Source organism: Sinocyclocheilus rhinocerous, unplaced genomic scaffold (assembly GCF_001515625.1).
Source record: "Sinocyclocheilus rhinocerous isolate Xijiao unplaced genomic scaffold, SAMN03320098_v1.1 scaffold1148, whole genome shotgun sequence".
Classification (NCBI taxonomy): domain Eukaryota; kingdom Metazoa; phylum Chordata; class Actinopteri; order Cypriniformes; family Cyprinidae; genus Sinocyclocheilus; species Sinocyclocheilus rhinocerous.
This window is the reverse complement of record NW_015664019.1, coordinates 1,465,013-1,481,649: the sequence shown is the minus strand read 5'-3', so window position 1 is coordinate 1,481,649 and position 16,637 is coordinate 1,465,013. Positions and strand designations below refer to the sequence as shown.

The following is a 16,637-nucleotide window of genomic DNA, read 5'->3' as shown; positions in this document are numbered from 1 at the left end:
ACTCTTAACTTTTATAAAGAATATCTCTTTGGGTTTGAGACTTTAGTCTTTGCAACTTTACAGATCTTCTTTATGCACCAAGAGCTTGTAACACTCCAAAGAGAAAGGAAAAATTGAAATCGCATCATATGACCCCTTTGAATTACATCATTTTAACCTTAAACCGCATAAATACATTTCATTACACCAAATACACAAAATAATGTTCTTTTTAGCAGCATCATATGACCCCTTTAAACTTGTCTTGTGGTCAAGTAAAAAAAAAAAAAACATATGATAATGAAAAAGATATAATTACTTGAGAAGCAATATTATTGTTTTTCTTGTTTTTGAACATAAATAAAAAAGTCAAATTTTCTTCGATCATTTTTTACAGGTGTATGCAGACCATATAAATTGGATTTTTGTTAATTGTATTAATTCTACAATATTGGAATTCTATTAAAATTTATTTTAATATTTTTGGAAAAAAATTAAAATTAAACTGTCCTCATTATAACGGATCAACTTCTACTAAAAACCAACAAAAAGTGGAAAAAGAGAGACTGAAATTGTCCATGTGGAAGGAACAAATGTAAAACACAATGACTCCACTCTTCACATGAGGTTAGACTTCCTAAAAATTCTTCTCTCCTCAGAGCAAATGTACGAAAACAGGTTCACCGTGTCTGGTCTGCAGTGATTCAGTCTGACGTGCACAGAGAGCCCTTGTGAGGTTCGTACCCATGAGTCACTGCTTCAGCTCCAGTGCACTGAACTTTACCCCTAGGACTCGACCGCAGACGCAGAGAACATTACATGAGAAGAAAGGTGAACAACTAATCCAATAGGTACTGTGGGCTGATGACTAAGAAACTATTTATATAATTACCCTACGAAAGGAATATGCTTCTCGTTGCATATATGTATACATACTTACAGTACATACGACTATACACCAATATATACTGTAACTTTGATTAAATATTACTCGGGTTTTATTTCTATGGCCATGCATATCAAATCTACATATGCAACATGTTCAAGCAAATAGCCGTCAATAAAACTTTAAACGTTGCAATAAAGGTCTCTATAAAGTAATGATGGGGAAAAAGAGAGAGAAAGAAATCAGTGTGAAAACCAAGGCTCATAAAACAACTTACCAAAGGGCTCCTAATCCATTTAGAATACAATGTTCCTTTGGGTGATTTTGTTAAAACCAATTAGCACTGTAAAGGTCAAAGGCTTAGATGTGAAAAAAAAAAAAAACATCAAAGTAGATTGGTCCTTAGTTTAAATTTGACCAACAGAGCTAATGCTTTGCAATTCAATTGTGCATGTTAATAAGAACTCTTGAATTTGAGAGGAAGGAGGAAATGAGTGCAGAGAGGCAAGAGGACGAGAGCAAGCGAGAGAGAGAGAGAGAGTTCAGTGGGGATGCACTATGGCGCTGGCCTTTTTCTGTAGCTCTCAAGTGCACACATTATCAGGTGGCTGTTTACCACAAGAACACTCATGCGCTTGTGTGGGAGCCGAAAAAACAAAACAAAAGCCATCATCCAGGAGACCTACCTCTCTGCATATTTTAATCGAACATTCAACATGGTGCACCTGGCAGATTTATAAATGACCTTAATCATCTATCAGAGAATGTTTTTTTTATCTAAAGAGACTTGCAATGCTGTAATTGAAGGTTCGGTCCACCTGGAGTCACGGGGGTTAAGTGCTTTGCGCAAAGGAACAGCAGTAATGTGGTGGTGGAAGACATTAACCCTCAAGTTAGTGGTTTTTATTCTCTTATGTCACCAGTACACCAACAGAATCGAAAGCAGGTTCCACAGTTCATGTCTAGCTAGTTGTCAAGTTTTTATTATTATTTTTTTTAATCTACTCTCCTGTCTGATTTGGTCATCGGATAAAATGGAGGATTCGGCGTTATGATTGGTCAGATCGCCTGTCAATCAAGCTTCCTGCAAAGGGTCAATTATAGGCAGTGACTATTTGCACTGTGTAAATAGCAATGGAGGCTAATTACACTAAGTGAAAATAGTGATAGATGCTATTTAACACTAGGTACAAATAGCAATGGATTCTATTTACACTAAGTAAAAATAGCAGTGTTTTTAGCAATATGCTATTTACACTAAGTGCAAATAGCTATAGATTATATTTATACTATGTCAAAATAACAGGATGTTCTGCTTTTTATACTACTTCTTGCAAATAGTGGCAATTTTCTGCACCCCAGTATTGTAGTACATTATAAAACAGTACAGTATGCAGTAATAACGTATTGAGTGTAAATTGTAATTTTAATTCAAATTATTAAATGAATGCCACCTTATTGGAACAATAAAGCCCTCCCTACACCTACCCTTACCCTACACAATACTTTATTTTCAATCTTTTTCATTATTTCCTTCATTTTTATTGAAAGTAAATGCCTTTCCGAAGTGATATGAGATTTGAAAAGGGAGGAAAAAAGTTTGGCAAAAGGTGGATACGAACCCGGGTCGATCACGTCAAAAAGACTACAGTATGCACTTTACCATCCACACCACTGGAGCTGACAATTAACAGCCATGTTTTGTAGTGTTGACTAGACCAACCACACGTTGGTGGGCGGAGTTAGTGTAAATAGCCTCTGCCAACAAGGTGGCTATTTGCACTTAGTGTAAATATTCAAAGTATTCACATTTTGACATTTCCAAACCACTGTACCTTTGCTCATCTTTTACCTTTCTTTCACAAGGAATGAGTGATCCACAATAAAATAAGATAGCATTACTATAGCAAGATAATTAGCAAAAAAAAAAACATCTTTAAAATTTCAGTGTTGCACAGCACATGTCTCTAGAAATGACGAAAATTAGCACAGTGTTTAACATAATAAGAAGGACTCTGGGCTTCTGCTTTGATTTCTGGGCACTGGCGATACAGAGCTGGTGAAGACAGAGAGAGAGAGAGAGCAGATGAGGGTTTACACAAAAGGGTTTTAACATTTGTCTCACACTAAGGGCCTGCTGCCCTTACTCCAGGCAGTCAAATAGTGTTTGATTCACTCGACTTGCTCGAGAGGCGGCCAGGGAGAAGCAGATGCACCCTGGGAAAAGGGAAGTGGGCGTACAAGGGAGAGGAAACACTGCTCTGTGCATGTTTTTGCAGTTTATTTTTCCCTTTTTGCAAGGGGACGTCAGCAGGCTTGTAGGTTCGTGAATACAATAGATCTGCACTAAAGCGAGTTCCTACATCTTTTTATTTTTCTCTAAGGAAAGGCTCAAAGCAGCCATGTCAGGGTTTTTTTCTTACAGAATATTCGAGCAAATAAATACCTTCAGTGCTGTTGATCATAGCTAAAGTGACAGCTTAGGATTCAAACACTTTGCAAGTTAACATAGTTCATCTGACCTTAACATTTTCTGTTTACTTACGGTTTATACTCGCATCCCAATGCATTTAAAATATGTTTTCCTATGCACAAAATGGATGCCTGATGGTTGTCAGCCAGTCTTAAAGAGCAAAAACAGATTTTTGTGGGGGGCCTTGTTGCCATGGTAACATGCTCCTTAAAGAACTGAAGTGGGAAAAAAGTGGAGTCAGCGATGCATATTATGTATAAATCTCTGTTGTTGATATATATGCCAGATAATGGGAATCAATGGCAACCATTAGTGTGATTGAAGTGTTTAATTACTTTGTTTGATTAAAAGTAAAGACGTGCATAAGTATCGGGACCACTTTAGGGTAAAGATGTTTGAAAAGATGAAACCCTGACACTAGATGCATGACTTCATCATTATCATCCCCCAAAGGCTCCGATGGGAATAGATTTTAAAGCAAACAGCAGTTGAAGAAATGAAAGTGAACATTATTATTCAATAAAGTGTTTATTTGCCACTTGTTTCCACTCATGTGATCAGTGCTGAGGAGCAACTAAACTAAATTTTTATATTAGCATAACCGTGTTCAAACTCCAATTTGAATTTAGCTTTTAAAGTAAAAAGCTATTTAGTTTTTTTTCTGTCAAGCAGCATGTAGCGTGTTTTCTTTTAGTGAATCGATTCATTCCAACAGTTCATGTTAACGTCAAACAAATGAATCCCTGCGTCGAATGCTGCCGTTCACTGTTGCTTTTGTGGAAATTATGCTATTTTCTAGCTTTAGTGGTTGCATTACATTTACATTGGTAACACTTTAATTGAATTTGTTTACTTTAATTAATGTAAATTAATTAAAGTAAATTAAATGAAAGTAGATTACAACTTAACACTGCACAGTACTTTTATTGAATTCACTAAACTGCACTGGGAAAATTTGGTGTAGAAACTATTTTCACTCAGAAATTGCTAGTAAATTTCATAATTAAAAAGAAACAGCAAATAACACACTGAATCAAACATGACATTTTGAACAACATCAACAAAAAAATCATTGTAGATGTTACTATTTATTAACATTTTCAAGTTACATTTATGCTTTTTCCAGACATTTCTATCCAAAATGTTTTATATTGCATTCAAGGTATATATTTTATCTGTTCATTCTGTCCCTGGAAATCAAACACATGGCCTTAGCTTTCTCAGTTGTTTTTTGTTTTGTTTTGCTTTGGTTTGCTTTGCTTGGTTTTTGTGTTTTGTTTTGCTTTTCTTTTCTTTGTTTTGTGTGTGTGTTTTGCTTTGCTTTGCTTTGCTTTGCTTTGTTTTTTGTTTTGTTTTTTTTTGCTTTGCGTGGCTTTGCTTTGTTTTGTTTTGCTTAGTTTTTGTGTTTTACTTTGCTTTGCTTTGCTTTGCTTCGCGTCGTTTTGCTTTGCTTTTTGTTTTGCATTATTTTTGTTTGTTTTCTTTGTTATGTTGCTCTTAAAATAGCTTCAGTGTAGTTTTAGTAATAATAATGTAGTCTACCTTTTTGACAAATTCTGTACTGATCAATTATAAGTAAGCTTGACGCTACAGGTTTAAGGTAGCTGTCATGACACTGCATGTAAGTAGAAGGAAACATTTAAAGGTGCACTAAGTGATTTTTGAAAAATGCTTTTGACCACAGCATCAGAAAGTCCCAAAACACAACTTGTAGCCAATCAGCAGTAAGGGGGCATGTCTTGTAATGATAGAGAGAAGAGAGCGCTCAATTTGAGGATGGATATTAGCAGATCAACTATAGATAGAGAGAGAGAGATGGCAGATACAAAAAGAGGAAAATATCAGAGAAACAAAACGATTACGATCAGTCAAGAGGTAGGACCCGCTAAATATTGGAGCAACTTTCCAATGGTGAAGAGAAACTCAAGGAGCAGGAAGGGCTCAAATCGGACGCCGAGGTTGTGTTGTTTCTTCTTGATAGGTGAGTAATGTTGATTTTGCTTCGTTTCACACAACTTATCCGTGTTGGCTTTTGTTTGAATATGCTTGTGTGTCATCTTTGATTTTTTTCTGCGATCGTCGTTATGCCAGGGTTGTGTACGTACATGTGGGACGGAGATTTCAAAATAAGGGCAAGGTCCTGTTGGGTATGGGTGTTTGTTTTGGTGCTTTCAAATATCAACATCGTTTGGCAGAAATCACTTAGTGCACCTTTAACAAATGCGTTTAGATCAGGTTTAAATTTTTTTTTCATCACTAGAGTTACATCTAGCTACACTGACAGATGGGCTGAAGTCCATATTTTAAAGATCTGCTTAATTAAAATTTCTGCAAATAAGCTCTCGATGTTTCCTTCTAACGAGCATACATCACACTTACATTGATTTTAATTATGAATACCCCGAGCTACGTGTAGTTCCTCTATCTGTTGTGACACTTTTTGTGGTGATCTAGGAACATCTGTGTGGTTTCTCTTAAATTTAATGAAAACTGGATCTGAGCAATGAGAACAGCAACTGACTGAACACTTTTTCCCAGAATGCCGTGTGACGACTCATGGCAGTGAACTGCAGTAGCTTAATTAGACTGTGATAGGAGCCCTCCAGTCAAACTGTCACAGGGCAGCAAACTCAGATTTCTGTTTTAGTATGGCCTGTTGCTCTGATCAGCACCTAATGAACAGTTAACGTGCTAATTAATAACTGTGTGAAGGTAATGCTTATCTAGCGGTGGATGTGGTTTCTGTTTTGCACTGGAAGACACTGTTGGAACACATGCTGCATATATCGCTAGCATACTTATTGGATTGAATAAATTCATATTATCAGAATACATTGCTAATTTTGAATGGTCATTAATGGAATAAGATTCAGAGACCAGCAGGGGCAATTATCTGGTTATATATAACTAGTCCCTTTAATGTTGTTTATGTACATATTTACATTTAAATTATTACTTTTATAATACTTTTATAATAAATATATAATTATACTTTTTTATTACTTAAGCGTGTATTTTACGTCAGACCTGGCATATTACAATCAGGGTTATTATAGATTATAATTGTTTATTTTTGTGTTATTTTTATGTATTTTTTTTTATTTGTATTTTTTACATTTGTATTTTTTTGTCTTCAAAGTGCTAACTGGTATCATTTAAAAAAAATATATATATATAAATAAGTAAATGAATGAATGAATAAATAAATGTGTTACGTTGCTTTTTCACCACAGTGTAGTGGCATTTTCATGTTTAATGTAGACAGAAGGTAAAGTTTTATAACATGGTTTGCATTTTAAATTTAAATTTATTTGTGGTGATTTTTATAAATGAAAAAAATAAAAATAAAATAAAGACATTTTTGAGGGTCTTGGAATCAGGTTTGGTTCTTGGAGGGTCTTGTTTCTTTTCCAACTGTGTTCTATATAATTGCAGTCTATAAAAATATTCTTCCTGCAGATATCTTGACTCATTTAAAATAGATCCCTTTATCTATGTTTCATTTTAAGGTTGTGTGAAATGACACAAGCTGGCAAGAATTTGATTCATCACTGAGTTATGAGGCAGTAAATGCCATAAATTACACTGAGAGATAGACAGATTGTGTGTGTGAGAGAGAGAGCATAGGGTATTCCATGTTCATTTTAATGAGAAATCCTCCTCATATTGTGTTAACAGCCATACTGACATAACTATACTATGTTATGAATAGCAATCTAACATCACTGCATGTCATATGTCACTATATGGATTTTTCTCTCACCATATAATTGAGTTATATGGCATCACTCTGCTACTACATCTAATCGTTGACATGTTTGTTCTATATGTTATAATGCCAATAATACCCTGAGGCTGAACCATCTCTCCTTTCGGATATTTGAGAACACTTAAAGAGGAATTCACTAAGAAGGAATTGGGCCCATATATAGCTTCATTTATTTCCATGCGATGTTTTTGTTGCTTCTGCGCCTGTTAAGGAATTATGCAAATCAGGTAACGACACAAACATGCCTAAAACAATTAGAGCTGAATGCAATTTGCACAGTGCAATTCCCCATCTTGGTTGTGGAGGATGTACCAGACTAGCGGTGGCATACTTCACTGGGATTGTATAGAATGTCTTCACCAGTGTGATCCAGTCAAATTAATCTTTTCATTATGAATCAAGCTGGCCCATGTTCATATTGTATGTAGCAAGCAGGGGCTGTGACATTCAGAATTAAATTGAGAAATTATTGTTCCCATTTTCTTTCCCAATTTAGTTCCTGAATTTGAATTGAGGTAGCATTGAGGTAGGATTCAGAACTGCAGTTCAGATTTGAATGCAAAAAGTAGAATTGAAATTCAGAACAACCCTACAGTATCACTGTAAAAATGTAACTAGAAAAAAAGTCAAGATGACAGATGGATGGATAGATAGGGCCCAGATAGACAAATAGATGTTTGATTGATTGATTGATTGATTGACTGATTGATTGATTGATTGATTGACTGATTGATTGACTGACTGACTGACTGAAGGATAGAGAGATAGACAGGTAGACAGAAAATAGATAGATGGACAGGTGGATGGATGAATAGATATATACTAGATAGAGAGAGATGGTTGGATGGATGAATGGCAGATAATTGATAGAGAGATGGATATAGATAAATGATGGATGGATAGACAGATGGATAGATGATTGATGGAATATAGAGAGATAGATATGATGGATGGATGATAAGAGAGGTAGATGGATAGTTATAGGTAGATGGATGAATGGATGGATAGATAGACCGATATATGATTGATAGAGAGATATAGGGATGGGTGTAGATAAATGATGGATGGATCAATAGATAGATAGATAGATAGATGGAAGGATAGATGATTGATGGAGAGGTAGAGGGATATATATAGATAAAGGGATGGATTGAGGAATTGATGGATGGATGGATGATTGATAGAAGATAGTGGGATAGATATAGATAAAGGATAGATAGATAGATAGATAGATAGATAGATAGATAGATGATAGATAGATAGATATTGTTATAAACTCTTTTGCTGAAATCTACGCTTACATGGCATCGCTGTCAGCCAGCTTACATCACTTCAGAGTTTCTACTGGTGGCACAAATGCAACCAGGAAAATAGCCCTAGGGGAAAATGTATTTGTCGGGGGACCGCCCTGGTTAACTGAGTTCCTATTTGAGTTTCTACAAGGTGCGAAAGCCCCTGTGGATAGATAAATCAACCACTGCTGTTTTCTGAAGGTCTGATTTTGTGTTTGTGGGCCATCATGTGCACATGTCCTCTACTCCTGTTGCAACATCTAAATCAAACATGTTGACGCGTCAAGGCTAATTCTTTGCGCTAATCCATCGGGAGCAATTCAGTCACCACCTGCAATGCTATTTTGACATGATGTGGCACCGAAACATTAAATCTGTCTTCTGCCGCAGAGGAAGACACGATCTGTTCAACGTCCGTTATGTCTCGGTGAACATTGTAAAAGTGTCAGCCAAAAGGCAGTGATGACATTTTCAAACATTTGTCTGTCAGCCATCATTAACTGCAGGTGCATTTGTTAAAAACCTCTCGTGTTGATGAGTTAATCGTAAAAATAGCATCTTGGCTGAGCTTTTCGACTTCACTGGCTGATTTAATTCAACAGATTCATAAACAGGCCTCACACTCTCCTGCTTAAAATGCAATACTTAATTTATGGCCACATGGGTCAGCATGTAGTTGACCCTGCAGTAGCCTCCGGCTAACAGGAGATAAAAGAATTCAAGATGCTTCAAAAGAGATGGAGACAGAGTTTGAGAGAGATAGAGGCGTTTTTCTAAAGAAGCCATTAGTCCCTTCATTAGTGGTGGGGCAAACCGCATCACTTCGAAATTAAGTTTGACACTTTAAATTGGTCTTTGTGGACATGGAACATTTAGTTATGCTAATAATTTTTCTGTTTGTCGCGGTTGCTTTAATTAAAGTCCAATGATGATAATCCAAGTCATGGATAATTGACATTTCTTTGATTAATTGCAGGTCAATTGGGGTTTTGCGGAGAGCAGCATCACGGAATGAGTAGTGTCTACTTGCATCGTCTTCTTACTAGTTCACACGGTAACCATGTGACAACTTAAATGAATTAACTAGTGGGTGGGCTTCTTGAATGGGACTCCGAGCCTGAATGATTGAAACCAACAGACTGGAAGCTAAATGGATTATGGTTGTTTCACAAACGTAAATCTAATGAAATGCTCAGAAACGATTTATCAGTGACTGAACATGGCTTGTAAAAGTTTCCTTTTCTGCAGAGGCTCATGACTAGGGCTGTAAGATTTGGCAAAAAAAAATCTTACAGTATATATAATTTGTATATATATATACAGTGGGTACGGAAAGTATTCAGACCCCCTTAAATTTTTCACTCTTTGTTATATTGCAGCCATTTGCTAAAATCATTTAAGTTAATTTTTTTTCCTCATTAATGTACACACAGCACCCCATATTGACAGAAAAACACAGAATTGTTGACATCTTTGCAGATTTATTAAAAAAGAAAAACTGAAAAATGCTCAGTATTTAGTAGAAGCACCCTTTTGATCTAATACAGCCATGAGTCTTTTTGGGAAAGATCCAACAAGTTTTTCACACCTGGATTTGGCGATCCTCTGCCATTCCTCCTTCGGGTCAATTGGGGTTTTGCGGAGAGCATCACTGAATGAGTAGTGTCTACTTGCATCGTCTTTTTACCAGTACACACAGTAACCATGTGACAAGTTAAATGAATTAACTAGTGGGTGAGCTTCCTGAATGTGACTCTGAGCCTCAACGATTCAAACCAACAGTCTGAAAGCTAAATGGATTATGGTTGTTTCACAAACGTAAATCTAATGAAATGCTCAGAAACGATTTATCAGTGACTGAACATGGCTTGTAAAAGTTTCCTTTTCTGCAGAGGCTCATGACTAGGGCTGTAAGATTTGGCAAAAAAAAATCTTACAGTATATATAATTTGTATATATATATATATATATATATATATTTGGCTGCACTATAATGGTTTCCTAATTCGCAATATGATCAAATTTGTGTAGGTGGGTGTGTTTGGGTAATTTGGCTGTTGAAAATATAACATTTAACACCACTCATATTAACAAATTGACTTGAATGAAGATTTGTTCATTTTAAAGAAAGAGATCAAACGAGAGAGTCAGTAAAATGATCCAGTTTTTCTATCACTAAAGTTACAAAATCATTTTATTATGTTAGCATAAAAGGACAAAGGCATAGAAAACCCAAGTGATCCCAAAACGTACTATGAATTATGTCCAAGACATGACACAAAACATAAACTATAAACTTGACTTGACTATAAACAATGACCTGACACATGGAACAGTGTAACATACTGTACTTTAATACACAACAGACAAGACAAACAGGGCTAATGCTGTGTTCCAATTACCTCAAAAGTCAGATGGAGGAGCTGGTAATGACGTCACATCCAAGTGGACCTTGTTCTAGTAGAGAAGTCAGAAATCCTAGATGGACACGATATTTGTTAGCAATACCAGTTAATTAAAAACACATAACAGCTGTATTTTGCAAAGATAATGACAGAGTTTCATGTCCACAAAACAGAGTTTGGATAGTACTGTGTGCACCACTGAGTTTGAGACACAGACAAACATAAGGGCTAATAAACAATATATTACTACTGTTTCTCTTCTGTTGATGCACCGAGCAGCCATATTGGATTCTGAAGCTGGAGTTGCTGCAATTCCTCTTAGACAGTACTGTTAAAGTTCCTACTGGGAACTGGGAATTTCCAACTTCCAAGTACAAATGGAACGAGGCTTTAAATACAAGACTATGGGTAAATCACATGACAAAAACAACCAATGACAAAAGAGAACTGCTAAACAAGATAAGACAAATGAATATGAACCAGTGAGAGAACAGAACTAGTAACAATATAATAAACAAGTTCAGTTTCAATTCAGCTTTGGAACGTTTATGACCTTTTACTCATATCTGCTTGTTTTGCAGTGGTTTATTGTATATTATGCTGAGCACCAGTCATCAGAGGTAGATCTGTGCTTTATTTGTCAGCAAGAGTTCTGCTGATCAGCTGGAAAATACAATGCAGAATGCCATCAAGAGGTTGGAGCCTCCACATTGTGTTTGTGTAAAATGCCACTGCAGCTGAGTCCTCTGTGCTTTCACACAAAGAATAGAAGCCCTTAGGGACAAGAAATCTCTCTGTGTGTCTCTCACACCCATATATTCAATTATCTTTCTTTCTTTCTTTCTTTCTTGCTTTCTTTCTTGTGTGAAGAATTCTTACATGATATTGCTAATGGCAAGCATTTAAAAATTTTTTTTTTTTGCTTCTGGCTGTGTGGCTTTCATCCACTCCAAATACATCTGGGAGTTTCTATGCAATCTAATTTGAAAGAATAATTGATAAAAATACATTTTTAGAAAAGATAAATATAGTATAGTAAGCATAGTACTTGAAAAAAGCAAACATCTCATCTGTTTTTATCTGTTTTAACCATCTTCTTATGGTTTATATTGCAGTGTCTGCATATCTTCTGCTCTCTCCAAGTTTGTTGATGTGTTTCTCTCTCAATTTCTAGATCAAGTCCATATTTTCTGAGGATTTTTCTCTTGTTAAATTGTTAAAAGTTAATATATATTAAAATGGCCTTGGGGTCTCTGATCAGTGCATGAGAGTTAAGAGGGAGTGAAAGGGTTCAGAGGTTGTGATTCTTTCTTAACTAACTTGTGATTCTTTCCTAACTAACTTGGGCAAGTCTCCAAATTTCTTACCATAATTTGTTTCTCTTCTTATTTAGACAACTTGCAACTCTGTGGTGGAATGATCGTTCTTGGTTTGAACAATCTGTTCTTCATATTTAGAGTGGAGGTCATGAGCCTAGACAGTTACAGATATCAGAGTCCGTCTGTTAGGCTGGCCTTGGCTTTTGCTGAAGCCACTTGGTTATACAGTAGAATCATTTTGTGAAGAAAAGGGGTTTGAACAGAGTATAAGCTACTTTTTTTCCCTCTCATACATTTTTGTTTCACGTCTCATGACTTTTATCTTCTGAAACAGACACAGAGTAGCCACTACTACTAACATGACTCAAAGTGACAGCTTGTTTGTCGCCCTGCTTCAGGGAAGAGGCCTGTTTTACACTAGGCAAAGCTATCAAAGGAAAATGAATATGAATATGCAAATGAAACCCATCATCTCAAACCTACCTAGACCTGTACAGGAAGCACAGCAGCATCTGACAGAAGGAAATGGCCGTAATTATGTAAAATGTCAACGTGAGGGACCATGTGCTGCAACGGTGACTTATAATCACGGCTGCCCTCTGTCAGTTGCTGTCTTCCGCCTTGCGTTTGTGAAGCAAATGTAAGCACTGAGCCCTTTATTAATTGTATAACTGTCTGTCACCTAATGTGATGCTGCCCATGTATGTTCTTTTTGGTTTTAAAGGTAATTAAGTCATGGTGGAAGTCAATCTCCCTTTTTTGGGGGTGTATTGACTGTGCTAAATTCATTTTGGAAGTCAATTCAGAGATTTGTTTATTGTCTTTAGAGCACTAATTTGTAAATAATTTAGTGTGTTTCTTTGGCTGATGATACACGGGGCAACTTTTTGAGCTAATTTGCCAGCCAACTTTTTTTGAGCATTGTTGCTTGGGCAATTTCCCACTGAGAATGGGTAACAAATTTCTATCTGGATACTTTAGATTAGTCGTGGGCCCTGTGCCTCACCTGGTTGCCCGTTTATGGAAACATTCAGCAAAGTTGCCCCATGTATCATTAGCCTTTGTTTGGTTACTTGGTATAAATGGATACAATCTTCACCAAAATGCTCAATAAGAAGAACTGTGCCACTTTTTACTTCATGGTGTCTTCTAGAGGAGAAATGTCTGGAGAATGTCTGCTGTCTACTGATTTTAGAAGATTTTTAAAAGAAAAAAATGCTTTAAAAATTCCAAGTTGTTCCAAACATGCAGGAGTTTCTTTCTTCTTTTGATAACAAAATAAGTTATTTTGAAAAATGTTATAACCACTGACTGTAATAAATATATTTAATTTTTTGGATGAACTATCCCTTTAGGAATAAGGAAAGATGTGCCGAATCAGTCGGGAAAACATTAAAACAATTTGCACATATTTTCTTTATTATTTATTTATTTATTTTTGTATATATTCAATCAGTGTAAAAATAAATGTATTAAAACAAAATACAAATAAAATATACACATTTATTTTTTATATATATTTAACAAGTATAAAAATTAAATCTAAAAGTAAAATATAAGCATAAATGAAAATAGTGTGTAGTTGTCACGTTCGCTACTGTGAGGGAGCGCGGAGTGAGGAATGAGGAGACGAGGAGTACATCAACAAGGAGACTTTAATTACATCCAAGGAACCAGGAAAACACACCTAGCAGGAGAGGTTGACATATACAATACCGGACCGAGAACTCAAAACAGGAAACACTTTAAATAAACATAACTAGAGGATGGGATGACGAGACACACCTGGAACTAATGAAACAATAATTAAACATGAGGGAAAACTGGGTCATGGAACACGTGGGGAGCAAAACACAAAACACGGAACAGAGTCTGACAGTAGTAAAGCATGATGTCATGATTTCTAAAACACAAACATAAAGTTTTAATATTCAAAATGTTTGAATGCAGTGAGAATTTTCAACATTTTGTAATAGTATGATAACTATAACAACAATACAATTTACTTTTTTTTTCTAAAATATAACAATATATTTTAGAACAGAGGAATGATATCATGAAAATCACTTTCAGATCTTTTTTTTTTCTCCAGCTGATGAATGATAAAAGCATTGCTAGCCAATCAGAATCCATCCTTGAGTATTTAAAGTGACAGGCGATAGGACTGAAGCACTTGCTTATAATAAACAGAATGTCATCATACATGGTGTGGATGCTGATATTGTTATCATTATAGTTGTCTTTATAGTTACCATTGTTGGTGTGAATGGGCCTTTAGACCTAGATGAGCCCAGGCAGCTGTAAATTAATGCGTAATTTCTTAAGAGGGCAACACATCTTACCCCACTTTCCCTTACAGTGCCACCATGAAGTGAAGAAAAACAAAGAAAACACATTTTTAAGCCTTTATCATTTTCAGTGGTGTGCGCAGTGAAGCATGTCGAGGCATTTGATGGGGTCGGCACTGTGAACGTGTGATGCGCGTGCATGCATGAGTGTTTGACGTTATGGATGGCTAGTTCAGCAGCTCCCGCTGTCTTCTCACTGACCCTCAGGCTAAAAGCTCTCACAGATCATAGAGCCCAAGGTCAGGGTTGAAAACTATCAAGCTCAATCCCACCCGGATTAAAGCCTCAAAGGCCGATTGAGTGCTTCTTGTTGACACAAAAGAGAAGTAAACACAACATCACAGGAGTCGGGAAGACAAACAATTGAAGGGCTTTTGGGAAAAATTAGCATAGCTATCCACCAGCCCTTAGGTTTCTAAATAGCTTTAAAGATGTTTTTTGAGGAGCAGATGTCAAAATGACTGGTGTTTTGGCATTAAGTTGATACTAAATTAAAATAAAATACCCAACTTGGCAATGCATTGATGTAAACATTGTAAGTTTATCTTCTGTGAATGTAAACGGACAGGACAATCATTATTTGTACAGAATTGCATCAGTAGCTTTGCTTGCAGTGTAAACACATGTAATCTAATTTACCTTCTGCTGTTTAATATTGCTAATACTTTTATTTATTTATTTTGTTAAAGTATTTTAATATATTTTTATTTTGTAAAGTAATAAGTGTTTATTTAATCTGTTTTTTTTTTTTTGTATTTGTCATCCTTTCCTATCAAAATGCTTGCTACAGATGCAAAAACACAGAAAATCGAACCATCCTTTCCTATCAAAATGCTTGCTACAGATGCAAAAACGCAGAAAATCGAACCTGATCTGAATTCAGTGTGTAAACGTGATTGACACAATGTGAGGTCGTATATATTTTTTAACGTGCAAACATTTCGGAAGAGAATTTCAGACTCAGTGTGCAATTATTATTGTTGTTATTAACTTGAATTTTGCAGTACCTGTCCTGGAAATTGAAATATGTGAAGTCTCCTGTAGCTCGTTTTTGGCTCTAAAAAGAAACTGTCTGCAATTAATATAAATGTGATTGAAAGGAATAAGAGTAATAAATAAGTCAGTGCATATAGATTTATTAGATTTTTTTGTTTTCTTTTCACAGGTGATTCTGATTCTCACCAAGCTGTATGACTTTCACCTTGGCAGTGTAACGGAAAGCACTTTATGGAGGTGAGCTAAAAGCTACCATCTCTTCCTCTCTCTCCCACACCTCTCCTTCCATCTTAGCTCTTTTCCCGTTCTCCATTACACTTTCTATCCAAGGCAAAGTATGTGAGCGATGGCAAGCGTAGTTATGTGATTTTGCCTGGAGCGAGGAGCAGTAGTATTCACTTCAGGAACTATTCCTTCTCAAACAAGAACAGTGTTAATTTCATATTCACAACTTTAATATGTCACATTTTTGTGGACAATATATATATATATTTTTTGCCAGTTGTATTAATTTATACCATCAGTTGGAGAGTACCTAAGTATAGCCTGTTTCTTAACTATCTCCACATTTAGAGCAGAAAAAAAGACTTCGACACTGATCCAAACCATAGAAGTCCTCTATAGTCTAAATTCAATTTATTTTGTCATCCCTTTGTAATCCTTATTGGCTCTGTTAGATTCTCGTTTACTGGTGTTTTTGGATGCTTTGTGCAATTGAGAGTGATAGGAGCAGCCTTATCTTTCACACGGTCAACTGAACACTTCAATTTGGACAGAGAGAAGCCTCGTATTGAGGTGCTTAAGTCTGACGATTTGCGATGACGTCTGATTTGAGATGACAAGTGCAGTGCTCTTTTCATGAGCTGCTGTAGGGCAGAAGGGTTTCAAGGTTAATGGGTTTTCTGAGAATACACTGAATGATTTTCGTAAAGGATGTATCTCATTCTATGTGCAATATAAGTACAGGCTATGATTACTATATTACGCCGTAATTGTTGTGCAATTAAGCAATTACTATACATTATGTCAAATTAGGAAAACAAAAAAAGACTTGGAAGTCAATTATACACTATTTAATTTATATTAAGTTTTAACTCAATTTTAAAGAATGGAAGATTTTGTACTACATCGACCATGTCTGAACTGTTATTTGTAAATACAATTAATTAC

The 16,637-nt window shown here is 35.8% G+C and overlaps 1 protein-coding gene across 1 annotated transcript in view; it reads left to right on the top strand.

Moving 5' to 3' along the window:
- The window catches only part of LOC107729345 (VPS10 domain-containing receptor SorCS3-like), a 198,891-nt gene that overhangs the window by 10,703 nt on the left and 171,551 nt on the right, over positions 1–16,637 (top strand). The window contains exon 2 of the mRNA XM_016539811.1: positions 15,637–15,704. Within this exon, the coding sequence (XP_016395297.1) occupies positions 15,637–15,704 (68 nt within the window). The remainder of the gene's footprint in view (positions 1–15,636; positions 15,705–16,637) is intronic.